Consider the following 21152-nt stretch of genomic DNA (forward strand, 5'->3'; position numbering starts at 1 on the left):
GTAACCACGAGCAGGTAGGAACCTGTCAGGGAGAGCCAGGGAAGGACGCATCACAGACCCCACCAGACAAATTCCATCTATCCCCTTGCCCCAGGGCACCGACAAGGCACAGCATCACGCAGACAGCTATTCATCACCTCTTGGACATAGCGGCGATAGAGCCAGTCCCTGCAACAGAGAGGTCGGAAGGGGTGTACTCCCTCCTATTTGCTGTGCCCAAACGAGATTTGTCATGGAGGGCGGTATTGGACCTCAAGTTCGTCAACCGTTTTGTAACATACCGCAGATTCAAAATGGAATCCCTCCACTCCATTACTGAAAGCCTGCAAGAAGGAGACTTCCTGGTTTCTATCGACCTAAAGGAAGCGTATCTCCATGTGCCCATTTGCATAGCCCACAGAAAGTTCCTTCGGTTTGCTTTTGGCCCCCACCATTTTCAATATAGAGCGATGCCGTTCGGCCTCTCCTCTGCTCCGAGAGTATTTACCAAAGTGCTTCTCACCTTAGTGGCTTACCTCTGGATTCAAGGGGTCCATCTCTACCCATATCTGGACGATATTTTAATACGAGCAAGCTCTGAGGAGCTAGCTCATTGTCATTTAATGCTCACCCTCAATGTTTTGCAGGCCTACGGCTGGCTTGTCAACTTTGACAAAAGCCATCTTCAACCGACCCAATGCCTACTCCATCTAGGGGCGATGTTGGACACTCTGCAGGCGATGGTGTTTCTGTCTCCAGATCGCATAACTGCCATCACAAACATCGCGGGGTCCTTGATGCATCAAACAACCGCAGACGTCATGCTTCTAGCCAGGGCGCTCGGAATGTTCACCTCTACCATCCATATTGTGCCATGGGCTCGAGCCCACTCTCGCCACCTTCAGTGGGCTTTGTTGCCTTTTCAACAGGACATTGCCAACTCCAATCATCGCACAGTTCCTCTGAGCCCCGCACTGCGCCTTTCATTCCGCTGGTGGACGAGGGTCCAACATCTTTCCAGGGGCACTCCGTTCAGGGAACCACGCAGGACCGTTGTCACCACGGAGGCCAGTCTCATGGGCTGGGGAGCACACTACAACTCCCAGTACGTTCAGGGGCTCTGGTCCACAGAAGAGCAGACTCAGAGCATCAACTGGCTGGAGCTCAAGGCGGTCCACTTAGCTCTACTTCATTTTCAGTCTCTGTTCCCCTTGGACCATGTCCTCATTTGAACTGACAACACGTGTGTAAAGTCACATTTGAACAGACAGGGGGGCGCCAGGTCCCGTCCTTTGCAGGACCTAGCTTCCCTCATCTTCATCTGGGCAGAACAACATCTACAATCCCTAAAGCAGAGCATCTCAGAGGGATTTGGAATGTGACAGCAGACTGGCTCAGCAGACAACAGGTCTTTCCGGGAGAATGGAAACTTCATCCGACCATTTTCCATCGTCTCCAGCGTCAGTTCGGCGTCTTTTCAATCGACCTGTTTGCTTCCAGTCGCAATTACCAGCTTCCCAGGTACTTTGCTTGATACCTGGACACAACAGCGGAAGCAGTGGATGCTTTGTCAATACCGTGGCCAAAGGGTCTTTTGTACGCCTTCCCTCCCATACCGCTGTTAGCCAAAACTTTGTGGAAGGCGCGGAGCGAGAGGGCACAGTTGGTTCTGATAGCACCATATTGGCCACGTCGACCATGGTTCTCGGATCTACTTGCAATGTCGGTGATGGATCCTTGGACACTGACAGTCAGGCCAGATCTTCTCTCCCAAGGTCCAGTATGGCATCAGGACCCCACTTGGCTCAATCTAACAGCGTGGCGTTTGAACGGGGACATTTGAGGTCTGCTGGCCTGTCTGACACTGTTATTGATATTATCTTAGCCTCGAGACGACCGTCTACCACCCGTATTTATCAACATACTTGGGTGGCTTTCTCCAAGTGGTGCCAGTCTCACCACTGCGATCTATCCCAGGCCACTATGCATCAGGTGCTGCAATATCTCCATAGCGGCTTTATGATGGGACTCAGACCCAATACTCTACGTCGACATGCGTCCACTCTGTCGTCCATTCTCTCAGTGTCCTCCACTGGTGCCCCTATTTCCTCACATCCGTTCATTAAGCGCTTCCTCAGAGGCATTACTTTACGTTCACCGGCTGTAGTTCACCATTTTCCCTCATGGAGTCTGTCCAAGGTCCTCCAAGCTTTACAACGCCCTCCGTTTGAACCCCTTAGGACTGTGCCTTTATGTCTACTGTCCTTCAAGGTCTTGTTCCTGGTCACCATCACTTCTGCCAGATGGGTTTCGGAACTGGGCGCATTGTCTTCTGCCCGCCATCTCTGTGTCTTTCACAAGGACTCTGTTGTGTTGAAAACTGATCCTTCCTTCCGTCCCAAGGTCAATTCAGTTTTTCATTGCAATCAGGACATTGTGCTCCCTTCGTTTTGCCCGAACCCCACTCATCCTCTAGAGAAGGCTTGGCATTCGTTGGATGTTTGGAGGGCTCTCAAGACCTACCTGTCTAGGACCCAGGAGATTCGACGAACGGAGTCTCTGTTTGTATCCTTTCATCCAAGGTCTATGGGGCATAAAGTAACCAATTCTACCTTATCCCGTTGGTTAAGGGCATGTATTACCTTAGCATATGAGTCCCTTAAGCTGCCAGTTCCAGCTAGTATAACAGCTCATTCTACTAGGTCAGCTGCCACTTCGGCTGCTTTTGCTACTAATGCTCCTGTTGCTGATATTTGCAGGGCTGCTGTTTGGTCTACCCCACACTCGTTTATAAGGCATTATAAAATAGATTGTTATGCCTCTGCTGATGCCTCTTTTGGCAGACGAGTGTTGCAACAGGTTCTTAATGACGATTAGCAGGTGGGTGATCCCTCCCTATTATGGGCTGCTTTGGTACATCCCGCAGTGATGGCCGGCCTCATATGGAAAATGGACCATTGGTCTCACCTGAAGGGTGATTTTCATATGAGGATGGCCATCACGACCCTCCCAGTTGGAGGATGTATAGATATTTTACTAAGATGTTATATATTACTGTTACGCTATTGTATTTAATTTTACTAGTGAAGTCAAGACTGCTAGTTCTGTTATATCGCTATGTTGAATTCATGTTATTATGCATGTTACTATTGTGTTATTTTCCTGCTTGGCAGGCCTGTTGGCCCTGTTCTTCTATTTTTAGATATTTCTCTATAGACTCGCTGCGAATGAACTGGAGAATGGGAGGGGCCTGACGCCCCTAGTCTTGACTTCAAAAACATTCTTGCCTTCCACAATAGTGGAGCTAATACCCGCTGTGATGGCCGTCCTCATATGAAAATCACCCTTCAGGTGAGACCAGTGGTCCATTTTATAGCACAGCCTAAATGGTTTGCAATAAAGAAATGGCTTTTTCTTTGAATTTGAGATCAGGATTGAATTGTCTAAAATAGGCATAGCAATACAAGCCTTTCAAGGGTACTTTGTATACCTCAACACTGATCTCCATCTGGCAGCTGCGGTTGTTGCTTTCTACTGGTGGCTTATACTTTCTGCCACCATTGTCATTTGACTGTCTCAAGAGAGATTTTGAAGCTGGCTTCCACGCACTTAGAGCACGAGACTACGGTGGGATGTTGACTTGGTTTGAGATGAATGGGTGGCTGGCTATTTGAATGCATGTGTAAGTGAGTGTGTATGTTTATATGTTGTATGTATGGTTGCTTATTGGCATCAGACTGTCCCAAGAGAGATGTGTATGGATGTGTGAATGTGAAACTGGGGCAAAATTATATTGATTTAGTTTAATTTTATTTAATTTATTTAATTAATCTATAGTTGTTATAGGGTACGGAGGCGGGTCTCCGGACCAATATTGTCTTAGGGTGGGTGGCCTGTTGACAGGCAAATAGGGATAAAGGCATGTGCAAGTCAGGGAGCGAGGTGAGGGGCCAAGCTATAGAAAGATTGGGCGGCAGGCGTTGGAAAGGTGCTGCTGGCAGACCACACCTGAATAGGGGAACAGGGGATAGATGTATTATACCCATCCCCTGTTCCGGGTCTGTCCAGAACCAGACGAAAACTGGGGGATGCAAGGTTCCAACCGACCTTCGACTGCTCTTGTGTAATGCCAGGTCTGTGGCGCAAAAAACTTCGCTCATCCATGACATGATCTTGGATGAGCGGGCAGACCTGGCATGTATTACGGAGACTTGGTTGGACGAGGCCTCTGCTCCCATTCTTGAGGCCATGTGTCCACCTGGTTTCCGTTGCGCACAGCAGCTGAGGGTGGGAAGGCGGGGAGGGGGCGTGGCAGTCATCTATCGAGAGTCCTTGGTTTTTGCCAGGCCTCCTCTCCATAGGACTCAATTTGTTGATTGTATGTACTGGAGGTTGGGCCCGAAGGGGAGTTTGGGGATCCTGCTAATGTACCGCCCACCCCGCTGCACAGCAGACTCCCTGGCCGAGGTGCTGGAGGTGGTTTCGGCTGTATGGGCGTTGTCCCCAGACTTGATAGTGCTGGGTGACTTCAACGTGCATGCCGAGACCGCTCTCACTGGAGCTCCTCGGGATTTCCTGGAAACCATGACTTCCTGGGAACTGCACTTTAGTAGTACTGGGCCCACCCATGTAGCCGGTCATGCTCTCGACCTTGTGTTTGTCCTGGGAGAGGAGAGAAGTGCTCTGAAGTTGGGAGTGGTTTATTCCACCCCTGTGTCATGGTCAGAACACTACCTGGTAAACATAGACTTCTCAATGCCACACCCCCTCCGCAGGGGTGAAGGACCTATTAGAATGGTCCGCCCCAGGCGCCTGATGGATCCGGATGGATTCCTGACTGCGCTAGGGGAATTGGAACCTGCTGAAGGTCGCCCGGTCGAAACCCTGGTGAGGGAGTGGAATGATGGGATCACCAGGGCATTAGACTGCGTGGCTCCGAAACGTCCTGTGCCCCTGAATAGAACTCAGTTAGCACCGTGGTATACACCACGGTTGCGTACTCTGAGACAGGAGATGAGACGACTAGAACGCCGGTGGCGGAAATCCCGCTCCGAAGATGTCCGGACACAGGTTAGAGCAGCAGTAGCTGCCTACCAAGTGGCAATAAAGGCAGGAAAGAAGGCTTTCTTTGCTGCCTCTATTGCGTTTGCGGAGTGCTGTCCCAGGAGGCTGTTCCAGGTGGTTCGAAGCCTGGTCGGTCCAGTTGCCCAGGAACCCTTGGAACAGTCAAAGGCCTCCTGTGACATATTGGCAAAGCACTTCGCCGATAAAATCGAACACTTACGGAGCTCGATCCCATGCGCCGTGGACACAGTAAGTGAACCAGAGTTGGCCAGTTGCATACCGGTAAATTGGGATCGGTTTCAGCTTCTCCCTTCTGAGGATGTGGACAAGGTGCTTTCAACTGTGAAGCCTACCACTTGCCTAACGGATCCTTGCCCATCGTGGCTCCTTATGAGCTGCAGAGACAAATTGGGCAAGGGGATTAAAGCGGTGGTAAACGCATCCTTGAAAGAGGGTGTGATGCCATCAGCCTTCAAGGAGGCAATTGTAAAGCCCATCTTAAAGAAGCCCTCCTTGGATCCCCAAGTTTTCAATAACTTTCGCCCAATTTCGAATCTACCATTCTTGGGCAAGGTCATTGAGCGAGTGGTGGTCAACCAGTTGTCGTCACACTTGGATGAAACGGATTACTTGGATCCATACCAATCGGGTTTCAGGATTGGTCACGGAACTGAAACAGCCTTGGTCGCTCTGGTAGATGATTTGAGGGCATTAGATAGGAGAGAATTCACCTTTCTTGTCCTCCTCGATCTCTCAGTGGCTTTTGATACTGTCGACCACAGTATCCTTTTACATCGCCTGGAGGGATTGGGAATTGGAGGCACTGTATTACAGTGGTTCCGTTCCTTTCTCTCCGACAGGTACCAACAGGTAGCATTGGGGGAGGAGGTTTCAGACCCTTGGCCTCTCAATTGTGGTGTGCCACAGGGCTCTATCCTCTCTCCCATGCTATTTAATATTTATATGAAGCCGCTGGGGACAATCATTAGGAGATTTGGGCTGCAGTGTCACCAATATGCGGATGACACTCAGCTCTATCTCTTGTTTAAATCTTCACCAGAGTTGGCTGTGGAGACCTTGTCCAAGTGCCTGGAATCTGTGAGTGGATGGATGGGAAGGAACAAGCTGAAGTTGAACCCCGATAAGACCGAGGTGCTACTCGTGGGGGATAAGAGAAGGTTGGGAGATGTTGACCTGAAGTTCAATGGGGTGAGTTTACCCCTGAAGGACCAGGTCCGCAGCCTCGGGGTTGTACTTGATTCCAGGCTGTCCATGGAGGCTCAGATTTCGGCAGTGAGCCGGGCAGCCTGGTATCAACTACACCTCATACGAAGGCTGCAACCCTACCTTCCTGTTCATCAGCTCCCACTGGTAGTACACGCCCTGGTCACCTCTCGATTAGACTACTGTAATGCGCTCTACGTGGGGTTACCCTTGAAAACGGTCCGGAAACTACAACTTATACAAAACGCGGCGGCTCGACTACTTACGAATAGTCGCCGCCGAGATCACATCACACCAGTGTTATTCGATCTACACTGGCTTCCAGTTGTTTTCCGGGCCCAATTCAAGGTGTTGGTATTAACCTTTAAATCCCTATACGGTCTCGGCCCAGTTTATCTAAAGGAGCGCCTTCAACGCCACCAATTATGCCGCCCGACAAGATCAGCCACACAGGGCCTTCTCTCAATCCCGCCGACAAAAACAGCTAGATTGGCGGGAACTAGAGAAAGGGCTTTCTCAGTGGCGGCCCCCACCCTTTGGAACTCCCTCCCACAAGATCTACGGCACGCCTCTTCCCTAACTGTATTCCGTAAAGCCTTAAAGACCTGGCTCTTTCAACAGGCCTTTGGGATTTCCAGGGAGGGTTAACTCTTATGATTGAAATGCCTCCTACCCTGCACTAGTATTGTTATCGCCCCGTATCGCTGTACTGTTCATATATTGTATTATCGTATTTTACTGTAAGGTGTTTTAACTGTTTACATGTACGTCGCCTAGAGTGGCCATCGGCCAGATAGGCGACACATAAATTAAATTTTATTATTTATTATTATTATTATTATTATCTCAGACGTTCACTTCCTAAATTCTTTGTTGCCAAAGTAACTTTGTATTATGCCAAAGTAATAGCTTGTCTCTGGCACACATTCATGGGGTTAATACTTGGGGGGGGATGACTCCTTATTTGACAAATATTTGAACATTCCGATGCAAACCCACAAAATGCAGTTTTAAAAGCCTGATACAATATATAGCTTACCAGAAAGGCAAAGGGCATTTGAAAAAGCAAACTTCTCGAGAGTGGCTTCATCAGTATCTAGACTTGAATTTATCAGGATTTCTCCTCTATGAAGCCTCGATTGCCCTCTGTAAAGAGCGACAAGAATATCTTAATTGACCACATGCACCAAAACAGGACATGCCTAGTAAGAATCCATTATACATGGGAACTAGCCATACAGCCTGACTATGCTTTAAAAATACAAATATGAGCAAGAGATTGCAGCACCTCTCCTAAGCACACCCTTAGGTCCTGCCAGTTAATGGAAGCTTTTTTTTCTCAACTCTATTTGCCAAACAAGACACATTCTTCACCGGAACAGAAAGTTTCAAAAGCTATTTAGCAAGTTATTTGGGAAAGTTTTTTGAAGGATAGGGCATAAATGCTCGCCTGCCTGAGGGAATGGAATTCTCAGTGGCTCACTGAGATTCATTTCTGAGGCATTTTGAAGAGAAAGTCACTTGCATCCATCATGACTTAGTCTCCAGAGTTAATGCAAGTGATTCTGATGGGGCAGCCAGAGGTCTGTCTGTGTTGGGATGAGTGCCAGTTGGTGCAGCTCAAGGATGTTGAAAGAGTGCTTGGTTGGGTGCGTTCAACCACTAGTACATTGATCCTTGCCCCTCGTAGCTTATAAAGTCTATCAGGGAGGAGACAGCCAGCCAGGCCAAGGATGTTATTAATACCTTGTTACAAGAGAGGGTGGCCCCCAGTTGCCTAAATGAGGTGTCAGTTCAACTACTTCTAAAGCAGCTTTCCTTGGACTCAGGAGATCTAGGTAATTTTAGAAGTTCCCTTCCTGGGTAAGGTTCTTGAGCAGGTTGCTGTCAATCAAATCCAGGCGCTCTTGGGTGAGACAGATTTTTTTGTGCGACTCATTTCAGTTGGAGCTTAGAGCCTGGTTCAGGTGTGAAACTGCCTTGTTCACCCTGTATGATGGCCTTTGTCAGGAGACAGACAAGAGGCGAACAACCCTGGTGGTTTCACCTTGATCTCTCAGTGGCTTTCAGTATCATTGGCTACGGTAATCCTGCTGGAGGGGCCACCTGAGCTGGGGATGGGCAGTAGTGCTTTGAAATGGCTCTGTTCCTACTTGGGCAGCTAACTACAAAAGGCGGTCCTGGGGGAACCATTGTTGGGCCCTGGGGAGCCTCCCAAGGTTCAGTTTTATCCCCTATGCTATTCAACATCCATACAAAACTGAATGACCCCACTCAACTGAGGTTTAGAGTGCATTATCATCAGTAAGAAGATGACATGCAGCTCTATTTCATTGCAAGGAGGTGCGGCAGTGGACATACTGAACTGGTGTCTGACTGTGTTGGTGGACTGAATGAGGGCCAACACACTGAAATCCAATCCACACAAGACAGACTCAAGCAAGTTCTGGACAGGGTCACATTTCTCCTGAAGGAACAGGATTGTACGCCTGGAGACCCAGGTAGCCTTTGTGGAGCATAGTGTATTTTACCAACTTCAGCTAGTGGCCCAGCTATGTTTGAGTGTGGATAATCTTATGGTTATGGTTATTAGATTATTACTGCAATGCATTATTATGGAGCTGCCTTTGAAGACAATCCAAAAATTGCAGCTGGTACAGAATACAATGGCCAGACTGTGGACAGGGACTACTCCATTCAAACATTATACCAATTCTGGCTTCCAATACATTTCCAGGCAAAATTCAAGTGCTTGTTTTATCCTTTGAAGCCTTACACAACTTGGGATCCCAATGCCTCAGGAAATACCTTTTTTTCAATATGAGCCTACTCAGACCTTAAAGTCATTGACGAAGACCCTTCATCAGAAGTTCAGAGAGTAACCACAAGAGAGGGGACCGTCTCAGAAGTGACCCCCCCCCAATTTATGGAATACTTCCCTTAGGAAGGTCTGCTTGGCACCAACATTACCAGCACCAGGTAAAGACTTGACTTTTCTCTTAGGCATTTGACTGTTAACATTTTGGCTGCTGGTGGTACCTGCCACCAATACCCTTTTTTACTGGTTCTGCCATGAAGCAAACCCTATTCAGAGCAAAGCTTTTTTGAGATTCAGTTCTCATGTGTTTGCTCCCTATTTCAACGATGGGAATGGCAATACTTTCTCACTTTGCAAAGTAGGGAAGGGAAAATATTTAGTAATTTAGGGGAAATATTTAGTAGGGAAGGGGAAATATTTAGTAATGTTCAGGAAACAAATATAGGCCAGAAGCTTCTATACCTGTGGCCTGTTAAACTGCATAGATAGAACTGTGCAGATACTTACTCTCCTCTCCTGTAGTTAATCTCTTCATTCTCCCAGTGAATAAGTGCAACTTCATATGGCTGGATTTCATGCCTTTCCAGCACTTGCATTATATTCTTCATCTAGGAAATATTCTGCATATTAAAATTGCTAACAAATACTATGACTTCATTGTACAAAAATGCATACTGATGGTTATGGTGCCTTCAGCCAATTCTGCAGGAATATGGAAGGAGATGTGGAACTACGCATCACAAGGGAAACACAGACTTTCTGACTTCAGCTTTCCCTCACAATGCAAATACAGGGGCAGAGGAAGGAGTGCTTACAAGGAAGAACTAGCATGAAGGAGGAGATGCTTCACCTTTCCCCATCTGTCAATCCCTCCTCCAGAAAAAAAACCCTCAAGCAGTCCCCCCCCATCTGGGTTCTAAAACTGGAAGCAAGGCCATTAGAAGAATGAATGATGAAAAGGGGAGGGGGTGTGAAAGAAGAGACTAATGGCAGATACAAAAGAGAGGGAAAGCATCTCTTCCTCTCACCAATTTCTCCCTTCAAATGTCCTCTGCCCCACCCACATACTGTAGTAATATGCAAGTGAAGACTTGGGAATCTGGTTTGGAAAGACAAAGTATTGTTGTTGTTAATGTGCCTTCAAGTCGATTTTGACTTATGGCGACCCTATGAATCAGTGACCTCCAATAGCATCTGTCCTGAACCACCCTGTTCAGATCTTGTAAGTTCAGGTCTGTGGCTTCCTTTATGGAATCAATCCCTCTTTTGCTTGGCCTTCCTCTTTTTCTACTCCCTTCTGTTTTTCCCAGCATTATTGTCTTTTCTAGTGAATCATGTCTTCTCATTATGTGTCCAAAGTATGATAACATCAGTTTCATCATTTTAGCTTCTAATGATAGTACTGGTTTAATTTATTCTAACCAATTATTTGTCTTTTTCGCAGTCTATGGTATGCGCAAAGCTCTTCTCCAACACCACATCGCAAATGAGTTGATTTTTCTCTTATCCATTTTCACTGTCCAACTTTCACATCCATACATAGAAATCGGGAATACCGTGGTCTGAACTATCCTGGCTTTAGTGTTCAGTGATACATCTGAGGACCTTTTCTAGTTCTCTCATAGCTGCCCTCCCCAGTCCTAGCCTTCTTCTGATTTCTTGACTATTGTCTCCATTTTGGTTAATGACTGTGCCAAGGTATTGATAATCCTTGACAAATTCAATGTCCTCATTGTCAGCTTTAAAGTTACAAAAATCTTCTGCTGTCATTACTTCAGTCTTCTTGATATTCAGCTGTAGTCCTGCTGTTGTGCTTTCCTCTTTCATCAGCATTTGTTTCAAATCATTACTAGTTTCTGCTAGTAGTATGGTATCGTCTGCATATCTTAAATTATTGACATTTCTCCCTCCAATTTTCACACCTCCTTCATCTTGGTCCAATCCTGCTTTCCGTATGATATGTTCTGCATATAGATTAAACAAGTAGGGTGATAAAATACACCCCTGTCTCACACCCTTTCTGATTGGGAACCAATAGGTTTCTCCATATTCTGTCCTTAGAGAATGACGTTTACCTCACAAAACCTGCCTTCCACTTACCATTTTTTCTTCAACATTCCAGAACACAACAGATCCTTCCCTGTATCAACAGAATTGCAAGATGGTGTTAGGCACATAGATTATACTTCTTGCTAAGAAAAGCGCATTTAAGCATGAAGAAATTCTCTCTATTCTTGGTAGGATTAGTAGGGATGGAGAAGAATTTAGTTTGGTCCACTTGTTAAGTGAACTGACCCAATTCACACTTCATGAACTAACACAAAATCAGAACGTAATTATCCTTTGGCTTTCACACTTCTCCAAATTTTGCAACAGCTCTCACCTTAAAAACATACCAATATGTGTAAAAATTATGTATTTTAGAAAATACATTTTAAATTCATATTTAAAGAAATGCATATTCAAAAACATATGAAAATAATGTTGTGTGATAAAAATGTAAGTACATATTTAACTAGATTTTTATATGGACTTATTTTTAAAATGCAGATTAATGCAAAAACAAGATGGAATATGAATAAACCCATGCAAAACTGATAGTGAAAATATAATGTTCCATCCATCCCTAATCCTATAACCCTCAGTTCATCCAAAGTTTTAAATCTTTTAGTTGTCTGCCTTCAAAAGTGCCCGGTTAACCAATTACTATTACATTACCTCACCTCAGTGGTAGTGTCTTCATGAAGTGTCAGAAGAAAGCAAACAGCTTTTTAAAAACTATGAAATTGTTGCAATTGTAGTTTATTTTCAAAAAATATAGAGACCAGAGAAGACAACCTCTTTATGGTGCAATTCTATACATATTTTCTAAGTAGTAGACCCTTGTCACTGTGTTTAATGGGGCTTACTCCTTGGAATGTATGCACACCTATAGGTATCAAGAAAGGTGGCAGCCTTAAAGCTCCCCCCTCCAAATTCAGTACAGCAAAGAGGGAGGAAAAATATCAATGTGGATTGCAGAGGGGTTAAAACCTGTTAAAGCCCCAAGTCCCAGAGTTTGCTATCAGACTGAGCAATTAAACCTATGATTTTAATTTAAATTAGAATTAAAATTTTATTTTACAAGTTTGATGGGCTTTAACTTACCTGAAGAAAAAAATAATCCCAGGATCATATTCTTTCGCTGAGTTTTCTGTGCCAATCACCAAAACATTTGCTGCATCTTGTTTATAAGAAAGCAGATTTGGAATCATATTTCAACATAGAGCAATAACCTTCAAAACATTTAGCCAACAATCCTACACAAACCTATCTGGAAGTATGCCCCCCTGAACATTTACATCTAATTAAAACAACCAAAGGGTATTCTCCATGTGACAATTTAATACAGTCTTATTTTGAAACCTATGAAATGTTAAGGATGTCACTGGGGGTGGGGGCAATTGGCTAGCTTGAGCCCTTCACAGTTCATAGTAAACTCCATATGAGATTAGGATTTGCTTAAAAAGCTATCCTCATGCTACAAGGGGTGATTTTGAGGAGAGGAAATGGGGTACCTTTCTTCTTTCCCACTCTTCAGAATAAGCTTGAGCCTCAAGCCCTTTAGAACTATATAGCACAGTGAAGAAAGGTTGCAGAACAGTAGAAAAGGGGGTTCCTTTTGATTTACTTCTCCTGAGCCCCTTCCCCCAAGAGCCCCCAAAGCATTACAGAGTTCCTGCTCCAGGCTGGCTGAAACTCTGATCAGGGGCACTGATATTACATCCAGAGCATGAACTGCAATTGGAGGTGCCCATGTGTACAGTGCTATTTTCAGATAAGGTTTACAGGAATTGAAGACAAGAAATCCTGTCAACATCTGAGAATAAAATTATGTTCAGTTGAATTTGGCTGCAAGTTAGATACTGTTTTACTCTGATGTAGATTGACAATTTATGCTTAATTTAAGTGCAAACAAGCCATTACACAAGGCCTTTCCTCATTTTACGGATGTAATTTAGAGACATACATGCAGGGCACATCACAGAGTACCTTTATAATGCTTCCCTACCGACTTGCTCTTCTGAGCTTAAACAGCTCAGGAAAAAAATAATCCAAAAGTATACAAGGCATCACCATGAGGAGCAGGTCATAGGGAAATGCTTTGTAAATGTGCCTCTGCGTATATTTAAGTGTTGTTTCATTTCTTAGAATTATATGAAGTAGGTATGGTTTTGGTGCAATAGCATCCAAGCCACATTACACCATGCAATGGATTATGTTTCAAGCAGCATTTCTGCTCAGAAAGCTTTGATACAGAATCTACAAAGTGAAAATCATTCTTCCACGATGATAATCTCTGAAACAACATCAGCTCAAAAAAACTGATATAAACACTCCAGACGTATTACTAAGAGGAACTTTGCTCCACGCATTCAATCTACAACTTATTTCCAGTAGAAAAGGTCTACCTCTAGGTAATGTTGTTATTTCAACATAGCCACATGATGTCAGTTCATGGCATAGGTTACCAAGATAATATTCATCTGCTGTTGCAAAGGCTGTGCACTGCATCAGATCCTGGCCAAAGAAACAAAGTTTAGTTTAAGAAAATGATCAAGTGAGATATTTAGAGGACATTTATTTGGCTCAGTCACTAGCGTTATGTTATGCTAGAGGGTTGTGACCCCCGGTATCAAAATCTAAGTGCCACACAAATACTTGAGGTGGAGCCATCCTAGCATTTTGCTAGTAGGTAGCTACATGTTTTGTGTAACGAAATCACTGGGTTTCATAAATCTTAAATGCTATTTGATTGTATACAAGAATTTAGATTCAGACTGCAAACCTTTCACCAATATCAGTAAGAATACATGTGTAAAATATTGCAATGGACCTCCTTTCTTCTCATTTCTTCCCTCCCTATTTCGTATCTATTGAACAAGACCAAATGCAGGCTCTCTGGAAGCATCCTGGAGTTTGGTGGGCGAAGCAATTTTGTGTACCTATTAAAAGCTTAAACCAATATGGCTATGATCCTATCCGAATTTAGTTGGGTGCAAGCCAAAATGAATTTAGTGGGACTCACTTCAAATAAATAAGATTGGGCTACAAGTATATACACCTCCTGTTCTTATATTTACAAGTTACCTGAAGTACTTGGGTAAATGGCTGCCCCTAAAGTTTTATGCCCTTCATTCTGGTCCCTCAAAAGGCAACACACTAAAAAGATTCATCTTATTTTCTAAAACAGGAACAAAATAATTTTTGGTTAACTTCCAACACTTCATACAATCCAAAAAGTGTGTGACAATTTGTTAGGATTTTAGAACTGACTTTCTGCACCGAGACTTTTGATTAATATTTTATTCTCTTGCATGTATGAAAATTAATATTTGTCCTTACAAAAACCCCACTTTAGCCCAATGCTTTCTGCATCCAGCAGGTGGAGCTCCACATCAGAGAAAAAGAAATGTCTAATTGCACATGTTCTTATGTAGTCTGAGTCAGTGTGATCTCTGGCACAAAACTCTGTCATGTGGCAGCTTTCACTGAAAGTAACCTACTCTTTCAACATGTCTGACACTTTGCCTTGTATTTCTGAGATGGAAAAAAACCACAGCAACAGAAAATGGTGTCTGCAAAAGAATGTTCTTTTCAGAAGCCTTTTGGATATTTAGTGTTTTCGGAAATGGAAATTTCATTTCATTGATATGGGAACCCAAGAGCATATTCTACAAAGGATAACATGTTTAAATCCCCCACTTGCTGCAATGTCACTTGATCAAGAGCAGCCCTTGGGAGATTGTATTACACATGTTTCACCCCATGTAACAATTCTGAAAACATTCCCTAATAGTTATTTTTATGGTATTACATCACAAAGAGCAAGCTATTAGTGTTTCAGTTTCATTCTAATTTAAATGCTGTTTTCCCACAAGAGAGTGTTCTCAAAGCAGTTCACAATAAACATCAAAATACAGCCTCAGAATCCAGATAAATGTATAATAGAAGAGGGATCCTGTTTTCACTAAAACCTAGTCAGCTGGGAGCTTGCATTTTGTGTGTGCATCTGTAGTTCAGTGCCACTCTTCGTCTGATTTGTAGTCTCTCCTCCGGTCTCTCCAATATCAGGCATCTCTATTCTGCGGGCTTTGGACACCAAGCCAAGGGTTCATTTCTCGTAACCACCAACCAGATCTATTGTACTTATTGCTAGGATAATGTTCTTTCCCTAAACATGTCCTTTCTGGCTCCAGGAAAATGATTTCACTCAAGCTCATTAAATTCATGGTCCTCACGATGATATTAACCCCTCAAGCAATTTTTCTCCACCAACAGGAAGCTGCCACTTTTGGCCCTTAAAGGAGCAGAGGGAGACCCTGTTGGCTGTTTTCCCTATTAAGCCAGTAAACTAGACTTCCAGACCAGCCTCTGCTGCTGAATTCCTAAGGACTGCCACAGTCCTCCAATTAACTGTCTGGCAGTGAGAGCCAGTCAGGCTATTTTTAAATTCCTTCTGCGGGTGTGTGCCATTTTCTATTGCCCTCCACCATAGCACAGTCTGTCTTCCTTCCACAAGCCCAGTCTTTTTCCTGACTCAACTTACACCCAAGAAAATGGAGGCTTTACAGCATATCAGGAATGAACTTCTATAAAGGAATGGATTATATTTGCTGGCTCCCCCCCCCATTGAAAAGAGATTCCTGCTGGGCTGCGATTGGGCACAAATGAAACTCTTTGTAGGGGTTGGGGGCAAAAACAGAGTCTGCCAAGGCAAAGAAGTTGATGAGCTATGGGGAAAATATTTTTGTAAAGAAACGCTTGACTTGGGAAGAACGAGGACTGGTTTTTATTTATTTTTGGGGTGAGGAGTTCTGCATTCTTTAGTGGTGTACAAGTCACTTGCAAATGAGGTTGGGGCAGTGCAGCTTCTAAAGTGGGAATTATAGGAACTTCAGCCTGTGAGAAAGCCATGCTGCCCATCTTGCAAGCCCTTCTCTTTCGCTGAAGCAGGAGGGGCCAGGCTGCACTTGTTTAGTGGAAAGAGAACAGTATTCTGTCTGTGCTCTGAGTCATTTACATATTCCAGCTAACTAGTAAAAACTATTGTTAGCTACCAAGCCCAGTTGCAATTCGTAAACCCGTTTCACAATATAGTTCAGTGCAGATGTTACATTTCTAACGTCTAAACCATTATGTTTATAAATGAATTTACTGGTATGTCTACACTGCAATTTAGGCTAGCTAGGATTTTTAGGGCTATTCTCTACAGTGCAGCAAAACTGTTGGTTCAGCAACCTTGACAGTGAAACCACTCCTCCAGGGATCACATGCCAGCAGTGGGCATAGCCAGTGCATACACACACACACACTACACATACTCTCACCACACATGCACATCACAGCACACATACACACACTCAACAGACACAAAGGCACACAGCACTTTCTCCCTCGCTCCATCCCATTCCAGCCCTGGAATGGAGGTAGGTAAAACTGCTGCCTTTTACCTTAAAGAACAGGCAGAGTACTTTACCTCCCGATTAGATCAGGAGATAAAGGTGCAGGAGTTGGTGGAACTCTTCCCACAACTTGGCAGGCTGGATCCGGGCCACAGGTTAGCCACCTTTGTTCTAAAACTGGGGGCTATGATAGTACAAGAAAGGTGTTTGTTTTAAAAGGTACACAGGACCTAAACTGTTTGTACAATTTAAAAAGAAATAAAGTTATATACAATTACTGTTAAATATTTTTATTTAGCATTTAAAAAAAAAAATCAGTGAAGACCAAAAATGCTACTTCCTCTGGAATAGCAACAATGAAGTGTCTAGCAATCTGTGTGGCTTCTCTTACATAAGTGACTGCAGTACTCCAGTAGTAAGGAACCTACAGTTTGCGGGCCTAATTATGCCCAGCATAAGTTCTAATTTGGCTTGCAAGGCTGTTTCCCACAAACCATACCAACCTGCTCCACTCCTGACATCAGGAGCTTGAAGTGAGCTGTCACTTGTTCCTTTGCAAGCAGGGTTCACTGTCAGGGTCAATCAGCTGATAAGCACTGACAAGGACCTCCGCTGGGATTCGCTACATGGGGGAGCTTTGCCAGCTGGGAATTCCCTGGTGTAGCCAAGGAGGCTGGAGGAAGCAGTTTGGATTCAAAACACTTCCTCCAAACAGAGCATTTTTTCTTATACGGTAATTTACAGAGAGAAAAATGTTCAGTTTGGAGGAATAGCTTTGAATTGAAACTATTTCCTCTGCAAAAGAAAAAAAGCTGTTTTTGAGACTTCAGAGGGGTACCCTGTAACTGCCAATCAGCATTTGCAGCAAGCCTCTTTGATGACATGCTCCCAGTGCCAATCAGCCGACTGCCACTAAAAGCCATCTTCAAAGGAGGTTGCTATAACCACTAAGCAACTGATCAGCAGTTACAGCAACCTCCTTTGAACTTTGAGAGGTGTCAAAGCATCAGCTTTCAGGGGGGTAGTTCTGCCCGCCTGTCAAAGTTGGCCAGCAAGGGCTGGAGAGAATTAGGAATCTGGCCCACTAGCAAGTTCCTCACCCCTGCAGTACTTGCTTGCTGAATATATTTAAATACCACATTTAAACAAACACTTGTTTTCTTTTCACCATTCAAGTTAGTTCATTTTGCTTTGATCCAATTTTTTACCATGCATTTTACATGAATATTGTTTTGTTATATCACCAGAGAGGTCCTTAAAACTATGCCTAGTAAACCTCCTCACATCAAGCACAACTGATATATCACTCTTTGAAGAGGACATTTCTACTAACAGTCAAGCCAGGAATGAAAACAGAAGTGGCATGACATGAGGCATAGGGGCTTCAGCAAAGAAAACAAGCCCATCTTCCTGCATGAATGCTCTTCCATAGGATATGACCACGGCCGCTGTTACAACCTGAGTTGGGGAAGTGGGTCAAGAAAGAGCTTGTGCTTCATGCTCTAGCTGTGGATTTCCTGCTGTGAGCAGGGGGTTGGACTCGATGGCCTACAAGGCCCCTTCCAACTCTATGACTCTATGATTCTATGAACTGGGCCACCTCATATTGTGAGAAGAGTGGATTTTCTCCATTCCTGCGTAATACCCGTTATTAAACGTGATTCTGATCTTTGTAACTCTTCAGAGTTATAGACTTTAAAGATTTCATACTTTACCTCAGTTTCAGATGGTAGTGGTAGATTAGCTCTAGATGGCTGCTTGGTCCTAGATGCCTTTGGTGGTCTTTTACCTGGCACAACTGTTTGTTTTGGCAAAATGGTACTAGTTGATAAAACTGAATAATGCCGATTTGGAGTATATGTAAGTTTTCTTATACACTTTGAATTGTGCTGGTAACTTGTGTTTTTAAGAGCACAAAATTGTCCCCCATATGGAGAACAAATATACATACTCAAATAGTTCACAGTCTTTGTTGCAGTAGTAGCATTAGCTTCCAGTCTCTGCTGATCTTTGGCTTGCACACAGATGTGGGTTAAATAAGAAACTACTGCCTCTGGAATGCACATACTGATGGATCTATAAGCCAATAGAGAAGTGCTCGACACCCCTTGAAGATTGTTGCTTGATGCTGAAAACCCGTATTTATGCAAGTATTGGCACTGGCTTGTTTTGTATGAAGATCTAGCCAGGAATCTCAGTAGTTTAGTTGCCATCTTTTCACTGTGCTCTGATAAGAGAGTTATAGTGTATTAACTTCCTGAAAAGGAGCAAGATTTATGTTACAAAAACAGTTCTGCATTACAGCTTATTGCAAGTCGATCATATTAATTAACAGGGTTCATTCTGCATTTGCAGGCTCAGCTCCAAAGGAAGCAAGCAAGAAGATTGCAACAATACAATACCCACCATAGCAATCATAATGGCCAAACACAGGGTTAAACCTGAATATCTATTCTCATAAAATATCTGTTCTTAAAACATATTAAAGTTTTATTAACTTTTAGCAGGGAGATGTGCCTTTCTTCCGTGTAGTATGATTTTAACGGGGCAAAGGCCAATAGTTGAATGTATGTAGATTTTTAGATGTTTCAGCACAGAAACAGCAAGTCAAACAATGACTACGACTGCAATCCAATATGTCTACTCAGCTCCACTGGGTTCAAATCATAGGACAGTGTGTATTGGATTCCAGCCCTAGTCAATTACAGTTCAGTTTCATCAGCTAGTAAGCAAGAGGATAACTTAGACACACCATACACTGAAACATATTTGTTAAGATGCTACTTTGAATAAAGTCAAAATGTATTCCTTAGATCCTAGGGTCAGATTGTGGTGTGGTACAGGACACCTTAAGGAAAATTACTTTCGTGGCAGAAAGACGCTACAGTAGATGGGGTCCACTAGTGAAGGTTTGGCATTACAATAGCCTCTGTCTTCAAGCAGAAAATGACACAACCTTGCTGTGAGGTGTGAGGGAGAGAAAATGAAATTCTAGTAAAAGAGAAAGTCATATGAAGCCTTCCACTTCTCCTCATCCCAGCAGGTGAGGCTTGGCACTACAGCCCTAGAGAGATTCTCTGCTATAGGTGAAGGAGCTGCTGCCCTATTACCTAGCTTCAAGCTGTATACAGACACATATACATGGCTATCTGCAAAAAAAATGTGCTTTCCTGCAAAAAGACAGTTAATGCTGAGTTGGATGGAATATAAAAGGAAGCCAAATTTCAAGAGTTTGAGAAATGCTGCCTTAACGGTCTATCTTACATTTGATTGTCACTCACATGATTGTTCCCCCACAACGGCTGGATATCTCAACACATGTCCAATATTCCCTCCACTGCAGAATTTGCTCCCTCAGGTCAGGCCATTCCTGCATCAATCATATTTTTTCATCAGAAATTTTACATACCTAAGTTCAATCCTCGGACAAGAAAAAGACGGCAGCAGAAGACGCTGTTTTTAGTGCCCCAATTTTACTGGTCCCAGCACACCATGAAAGAAAGCATTTTCCACCTTAACTAACAATTCAATGAATGAATATTAAAACATCTTGAAAAACAACCCTAGATTCAAACTGGAAATGCAGATCTATAATGGAGAAGGGCAAGAACAGCATCCTATGTGAACTGAGGCACTAAGGACCAAACCAGACATGAAATGAAATACACCACTTGAGATTGTGTGTCTGCCACTGTATTTTCAGGGAGGTGGGTATTGGGATCATGGTACATTCGGAGGGGAATTTAATCCTTGCCTCCACTGCCATGATCCCAACAATAATACCCCCCAGAAGCTGCTATAAGCCAACAGAAAGATTTATTATTATTATTAAAATTTAATACCCACCCTTCACCCAAAGGTCCGGGGGGGGTGTTTTATAACAATTTTAAATACATAATGAAAAACAGTTAAAAACAACATAAACAACATCACAGAAAATAGGGTGGATCCTAAAAATATACATCTCAGGTGTTGAAGGCCAAGGTAAAAAGATGCATCTTCAGCATTTGTCAAAAGTTGTTCATTGAAGTTGCCACATACATCTCAGTGGGGAGGGAGTTCCACAACTTAGGGGCTGCCACAGAGAATGCCCTCTCCTGGGCCGCCACCACCTTGAACTTCCAAGTGTAGCAGAACTACCAAAAGGGCCCCACACCCAAGAGGGCCTGTAGGGAAGGAGGTGGTCTTTCAGATATGTGGAACCCAAGTCGTTTAGGGCTTTAAACACTAGCATTAGCGCCTTCAATTGAGCCCAGAAACTAACGCAACCAATGCAACTGTTTTAAAATGGGTTATATGAGTTTGAAAGGGAACCCCAGCCAGTAATCTGGCTGCAGCATTTAGGATCAGTTGAAGTTTCCAAGTTGTCTTCAAGGGCAGCCTCATGTAGACAGCATTGCAACAATCCAGTCTGAAAGTTACCAGAGCATGAAGCACTGTGGCCAACACTTCTTTGTCCAACAGAGGCCAGAGCAGGAAAAAGGCCCTCCTAGCCACTGAGGTCACCTGAACCTCCAGTGACAGTGTTGGATCAAGGAGTACCCCCAGGCTGCAGACCTTCTCCTTCAAGGAAAGAGCAACCCCATCTAGAAGAGGCTATCTTCCCACCTCCTGGACACATA

General features: G+C 43.9%; 1 protein-coding gene across 3 annotated transcripts in view; it reads right to left on the reverse strand.

Moving 5' to 3' along the window:
- The window catches only part of RMND1 (required for meiotic nuclear division 1 homolog), a 59072-nt gene that overhangs the window by 34031 nt on the left and 3889 nt on the right, over positions 1-21152 (reverse strand). For all 3 annotated transcript variants that reach the window (XM_061624137.1, XM_061624139.1, XM_061624138.1), the window contains exons 2-8: positions 19812-19900; positions 18246-18787; positions 13537-13645; positions 12233-12308; positions 11186-11225; positions 9593-9693; positions 7307-7413 (exon numbers count right to left, since the gene is read on the reverse strand). In XM_061624137.1, the coding sequence (XP_061480121.1) occupies positions 7307-7413; positions 9593-9693; positions 11186-11225; positions 12233-12308; positions 13537-13645; positions 18246-18743 (931 nt within the window). In that variant the 5' untranslated portion in view covers positions 18744-18787; positions 19812-19900. The remainder of the gene's footprint in view (positions 1-7306; positions 7414-9592; positions 9694-11185; positions 11226-12232; positions 12309-13536; positions 13646-18245; positions 18788-19811; positions 19901-21152) is intronic.

This window comes from Rhineura floridana, chromosome 4 (genome assembly GCF_030035675.1).
Source record: "Rhineura floridana isolate rRhiFlo1 chromosome 4, rRhiFlo1.hap2, whole genome shotgun sequence".
Taxonomy (NCBI): domain Eukaryota; kingdom Metazoa; phylum Chordata; class Lepidosauria; order Squamata; family Rhineuridae; genus Rhineura; species Rhineura floridana.